The 6601-nt window shown below is 42.3% G+C and overlaps 1 protein-coding gene across 19 annotated transcripts in view; it reads left to right on the forward strand.

Moving 5' to 3' along the window:
- PRRC2C (proline rich coiled-coil 2C) overlaps positions 1-6258 on the forward strand; it is a 70490-nt gene extending 64232 nt beyond the window's left edge. For all 19 annotated transcript variants that reach the window (XM_065072165.1, XM_065072172.1, XM_065072171.1 and 16 more), the window contains 3 exons: positions 760-863; positions 2590-2716; positions 4372-6258. In XM_065072165.1, the coding sequence (XP_064928237.1) occupies positions 760-863; positions 2590-2716; positions 4372-4632 (492 nt within the window). In that variant the 3' untranslated portion in view covers positions 4633-6258. The remainder of the gene's footprint in view (positions 1-759; positions 864-2589; positions 2717-4371) is intronic.
- The last annotated feature ends 343 nt before the right edge of the window (positions 6259-6601 follow it).

The following is a 6601-nucleotide window of genomic DNA, read 5'->3' on the forward strand; positions in this document are numbered from 1 at the left end:
AGCAGCAGTGTACTTCTTGCTACAGTTAACACTGGAAAATGATCACTCATTTCAACAAGAAAAGAGGAAGAGCTACAGTGGGATGGTGGCCTTAGGTGACTTTCCTGTCCTGTTTTAAGGGTTCTATCATGTTCCTACTGAAGAAAGTCAACTTAAAGCAGCCACTGGCTTGAAACTGACCTATTGTTAGTGTTTTGTTTCATGGCTGTGTGTGGACAGATACTGTTCCAGACTAATTTATTCTGTCGAGTGGATCTGCAAAATAACATGAGGATTCATTGCTCTGTTTAGTCTGCAGATTCTTTCATGAATGGCAGCTCTGTTTTTGCTGTGCCTTTGGTTTTTTTTTAATAGAACTGGGTTATTTTACAACACTTCTCACTTCAGCATTTTTCAGGATTGTATCGTAATAATTTCATGTGGTACCTGGGATGGAGAAGGAAATTTCATCCCCAAAACATTTTTTTAGGGCAAAATATGTGAAATGAGTCACAAACCCCCTTTCATTATGCAGGAAAATCAAGTTAGAAATCCAGTACCATTGCTGGAAGTGCCAAATGGTGCAGGAAAATTGTACGCAGATGTTTTTATGCTGCTGGGGTTGTCTTTAATTATAAGAAGCTGTTTTGCAATCTGGCTTTCACCTCCACGTAACTGATCTGTTTTCATTGGGAAAAAGGTGAGGTAAGCTGACAGTTATTTAGTAAATGTAATTTTTCTTTGAATAAGAACTAACATGTCAATTGCTGTGTTTTTCAGATATCAGAAATGGACCTGAAGGCCTTTGGAGGTGGCATTGATGTTAAACCTGGAACACCACCAGTTACTGGTAGAAGTACTACTCCAACCTCCAGTCCTTTCCGGTAAATCTCTCTTAAACTCAAAATGCCTTGAAATCAGATCTAGAAAATGTGCCTAGTCATGTGTGAGCAGCTAATTCTGAAAGGTATGAAGTGAGAGGCTACTAATGTAAAATACAGTGCTTAATCTTAGCCTAAAAGCAACATTCCAGTAGGTCATCTGATCTGCTATACTTGACTGGAAGTAAATAGCTTGGAAATACAATGTTTAAAATATTTTTAAGTTAAGCCAAACAAGTCATGTTAAAATGACCTGGGATTGTACCAGGAAAACAAAGAAGTGGCAGGGAAGTTGTACTTGGGTAAAACTCTTAAGACATTTTCTTAGCTGCGGTGCTTAAAGTAAAAACACTTAAAGGTTTACATCTTAGTTGTGTCAACAATTCTGTTAGAGACCTAAGAGCTGGTGCAAGATCTATAAGCTTCTCACAAGTGAAATTAGTAAGCTGCTCACAGGTTTGCTTGATTAATTGTCAGAATTAATAGAAAGTTGTTCACTTCATGGTAAACCTGTTGGGCTTCTAGTGGGTGAAGTTGTTAGTGGGCTGAAGGAACTTGGAACTTTGCTTCAAGATCATTTTGTTCTCAAAAGCTGTGCTGCCATGCACAGAAGCTGTGTTTGGTGGCTCTTGCTGTAGCAGACTGACCATGTTCAGGCTTTTCTGGTGAAGCAGAAAAGAGAGTTTGACCTCCTACATGCAGTGCTGAAGTTGTGCCTCCAATACTTTACGTAAGAAAAAAGTGAAGGGATGAGGAAGAAGAAACATGTGAATTCACAAGCTAGTCAGCATTTAGAGCAAGTGACTGGATGGTGTATCTCAGATTCTACAAGAGATGGCTCTTCCAGCAACCAAAGCAGGGCTTATCATAAGCTTTTGCTCTTAAGTGTACAGGTACTGGGAAAACTAATAGGTCTCAAGGGTTCAAAGTGAAAACTGAACACAGACTGCTTTAAGCTTACAAAATGTTGTTATGCATTGAGTTTAGCTCTGGCTTCCTTACCACCGGTGCCCTGCTGCTCATTTTACTTTAAGTGAATCACCCACACGGTCTGCATGAGAACTCTCTGCAAGTCAAGGTCCATTTCCCAAAGAACACTGTTCACTCTTTCTTTGAGGGCTGTTCGGTGCCCTTCCCCCGATAATCTTTCAGGCTTCATTTAATTCATGGTCATTCAAGACCTCTTAAGATTTTTAATGGAGGGTTGTGTTCTTAACCAAATAAAATAGAGGGAGAGTATTTTCTGTGAATTCTTCAAATCTGTTCAAGTGCATTTTGAAACATTTGACAAGAGGTCAGAGTGGAAGCAGCTGCACATTGCAGCTTCTGCTGTGCATGCTTAATGCCTGTTGTGACAAGCTCTGAATTTGACACTACGGAGCAAAGAGTGTGGGGGAGTATGACTGAATGTAAGAGAGCAGGGAGGGGAAGGGGAATACACTTTTAAGGTCAGTATTTGTCTTGTGAATACTTTAGGGAAAGGTCTCTTCCATGCAGACTACCCTGGGGTCTTTCCGTAACCTAAATATTCCTGATGATAGTTTATGTATTCTTGAGTTCTGAGTTGTTTGTATTTGAAACTAACTGTAGGTACAGAAGAATATGAGACCAGGTTCTCTAAGAGATTGCCCTTCACTCCAGTGCTGAATTTCTAGTTTAGTTGTTACTAAAGGCAGAATCATTCTTTTGATGAGAGCACTGTGATTCTAACTGGTGTTCTCTTCTTTAGGGCCAGTTCTACAAGTCCTAACAACCAGTCCAATAAAATGAACAGCATTGTCTACCAGAAGCAGTTTCAGTCAGCAGCTGCTGCTGTGAGAATGACACAGCCATTTCCTGCACAGTTTGCACCACAGGTAGGTGACTGGTGGCTTCCTACAAACTAATCTGTTTCTCTGTGTAACCTGGTGACTTTAACTCTGTTGTGATTCCTCAGGTTTTATCATGGGGAGGGATATAAGATGGAATCCTTAAAATGAAATGGCATGAGAAAAATGATTTCAAGATGAAGGCAAAAAAAAACCCTCTCTGATCTTACTAACTAGTAGTGCAGATTTTGTGGTGTGTTTAATTTTGAGAGTTCTGTGCACGCTAAGGAATTTAACACAAGTTGCGAATGATGTAAAGCAGATGGTTGGTTGCTTCTGCTGACTTGCCCATGCAGCTGTAATGCACCTTGTCCTGCAAAACCTGATCATTATGTCCTGATCACCATATTATGAATTGAATCTAGCCAGTCTTAGCACATACTAATACGCAGTCCTGGTTTTCTGAATCTCCCTGCAAACACTGCTGAGAAGAATGTGAGTTATTCTGTCACACTTGGTTACATCTGATCAAGTCATCCAGCATCCCAGCCTTAACCTCAGGGGACGGCTGAAATCAGTGCAAAGGATTTTGGGTGTCCATCTGGCTCCAGTAACATCAGACTATTGTTGCAGTCCTGCATGCCAGAGTTCATAGGGTGTTGTTTTTTTTTTTTGTTGCTGGTTGAGTTACTTCGAGCAGCTACACAGTATTAATGCCAAGACCTCTTGCTACAAGCTTTTGCTGTTTTAGTTTCGGGTTTGGCTTTTTGTTTCCCCTCCCCCATTTTCTGTGAAAAGCATAAATACTTAAAGAGGTATGTGTAGGCTTAGTGTCTCTATTGTGGTTGTGGTTCCTTGTATAAGATAGACCTTTTTCATTTCAAAAGCGGTGTTTGACTGTGTTGGGTTTGATCATGCTGCTTCCAAAAGATTGAACTCTTAATGCATGTCCTGCTTTGCTTGAGTCTGGGCAGAAAAGCCAAGTGCTTGGTCTGAAGCATCTGGTTTGCACCCTGCTTCACTGCCAAATGGAAGGTCCAGTGTAGAACTGGAACATAGAAGCACAAAGGCTGAACATAACAGGTGCAAGTCAAGGTTGCCAGTAGGATTCAGAGGAGGAATTTAAAGGAAGCCAAGCAGTAAGTTCTGCTCCCTGGAATGAGCGCCTGCTTTGATTGGGAAGCAGTTAAGGCTTCACCTTACATATAACGCAGCCTTGAACCAGATTCAGTTGTATTCCCGTTGAGGACTCTGACGTCTGTGTCCAGAACAACAGGGGGAAAAATGTGGGTGTTCAGATGAGATTCTGCTGCTGTGATACAGCCCTCAAGAGGTCCAGACCATGCGGCAGGAGAGACGGCAGCTGGCACGGACCTCCTGTAGGCAGCATTTATACTTTTTAAGCTTCACAATAATAGTAGCATTAAAAGATGTTAAATAATGCTTCAAACTGTTGTCCTTGATCCTTGTTTCTGGGGTGAGTATTAGGAGGAGCAAGGGAAACCTGGGCATGACATTGAAGTACTGCTGAGGAGCCAAGCACCCAGATGTGGTGACAGCTAGGAAGCAACTGGATGGACCCTGCCTTTCTAAGAAAGTCTGGCCACTGTGGTCAGTCCTTCCTCTTTCATTTAGGGAAATACTTTTGTGAAGTCACTTATTCCAATGTCCTCTCTTCAGTAAACATATTTTCTCCCTTTAAGGCAAAGCAGAGAGCAGAGGTGCTACAGTCCACCCAGAGATTCTTTTCGGAGCAGCAGCAGCAGAGCAAACCCATGGGAGGCAAAGCTCAGAAAGTGGAGGAGAATGGAAGCAAACCCGCCGAAGCAATTCCTGACTCTTCAGGAGTGTGCCAGGACAAAGCGGAGGAGAAGCCTCCCCCTGCGCCCGCTGCAGCAACGAAACCTGTCAGAACTGGACCAATCAAACCTCAGGCAATCAAAACTGAAGAAACAAAATCTTAGAGGCTGTGTTTCTGTGGAGGCGGGGGAAGAGGGGAGGGCGGGTGGGGTGACAGCAGCATGAACTCGTAGCCCAAAGGATGAGACAAGAGTCTTCTCTCCTGCGGGGCTCTGAACAGTGTGAAGGGGCATGGAAGCTCTCAGCAGTTATGGGTGCGAACTGCTGTGTATCCAGCTGAGCTTCTGGGCTCTTCGGGCTTGTATCTTCTCTAACAGCATGAAAGCTGCTTTTGGTGTGTGCACATTCTACACGTGTGCGCGTGTTTTGACTTACACACCTGTATGCTTCCCAGAGTGGAGAGGAAAAAAAAGAGAAATGGCAACAGTGGGGAAGAAGGTGGCTGGGGTGGCATGTTCCAGGCTGACAAGATGAATACTCTCTATTTTCTTCAGGCTCTGATCTTCAGCTGCTATTTATCTTTTTATAAACCCATGAGTATGAGAAATGCAGATCTGAAGATGGTGCTGGGCCAAGTAACGTGTGTTAAGTTTTTAGCAACTTAAGAAGCTTCTGTCTTATTCGAAACAGAGGGATTCATATCGCTGGCAAAACTGCCTTTGCCACACGACGTCTAACCTACCGTAACACTCAGAGTAACGCTGATGATGTTGAATTTCCCTCTGAGGGCAGTGCTTTGCTGGCTGCTGCTTCTTGGATGACAATATACTGTATTTAGATCACCACATGAAAATGCTACTTGGCCACTTGTGTTCTTTACACCCACTCCCTCCCCCTCAGTCATTCACCTCTGGAGTTGGAAGGTTCATTGCATCAGTAGTCGAATTTGTTCTGTTCACCTCTGTCCAGCTGTCTTTATATGATGCGAGTGATCTTTAAACGGTTTCCAGCTTATGTCTGTATACAGCAACGAGCACTGAGCAGTGCGCCACAAGAATAAAAGAAACCTTATCGGATTAAAGAGAGTTTTATCTAAAAAGGTGCATTCTTTATATCAGAGCTGCATTGCACCACCTCCTTGCCCACAGTGTGCTGGAAAGTAGAATCAAGTCAAATAAATGCCTTTTTAATTGTATCCTCTAGTATTCTAGCTGTAGGACAGTACTGTATGATACTTCTGTGAATGTAAGATATCCTGTACCTGCTTATGATATGTAGTAGTGACTGTGCTATTCTGGAGCTGTTTTTAATAATGTTATTCTAGAGGTTTTTTTTCGAGACAATGATTGAGAAAGCTAATAAAAAGCACCAGGTACCACATCAGTAGCAGAATTTGCTGTTTTTTTCTGGGATTGTTTTTTTTTACTTTTTTTTGGAAGGAAGAGTGAGTTGAAAGTCTAATGTGTATAATTTTGTTCAAATGACTGCAGAAGCTGGAAAGGCTGTTGCTGCTATTGATGCCTAGTGAATCGCTATTGGTTATCTTTTTATATAAATATATATATAATTTGAATTTTTGGAAACTTTAGCTGTGATGTCAACTTTGGAAAAAAGTATCCCACTTGTAGTGTGAGTTGGCATTGTACAGAAATTAACAGCCATATTGGTCTAGAAATGTTAAACTTAATTTTTTTTTCCATTTGTACAGGGGTAATGCACTGTATGAAATATGTACGGTCTTATTTACATGGGTTTGATTACAGAAACTAATAAAGTATTCTCTAAATAAAGTATCCGGGTAATCTCATGATTAGCACAGTGCTGCAGGATGCGAGGAGAGCACCTGAACATCGTGTGCCAAGCGAAGAGTGGGTAAGACACCATGAGAAAACAGACTTCTATAGAAAAACAGTTTGAAAGAGCTTATTTCTCTTTCCCTCAGCACTTTTGATCTTGTCCTCCAGTGAAGGTCTCGCAGGACACGACTTCCACGCAGCTCTGGAAGGACCCGCTGGTTGGGTTTGCAAGACGTTGCATGTCCAGCGTGTCGGTGAGCTGCCTGCTGCTGGAGACTCAAGTTTTCTTTCCTAGAGCAGGAACCGCTCATCAGAGGAGACCTGGATGAGCCCAGCA

Source organism: Columba livia, chromosome 8 (assembly GCF_036013475.1).
Source record: "Columba livia isolate bColLiv1 breed racing homer chromosome 8, bColLiv1.pat.W.v2, whole genome shotgun sequence".
NCBI classification, from domain to species: Eukaryota; Metazoa; Chordata; class Aves; order Columbiformes; family Columbidae; genus Columba; species Columba livia.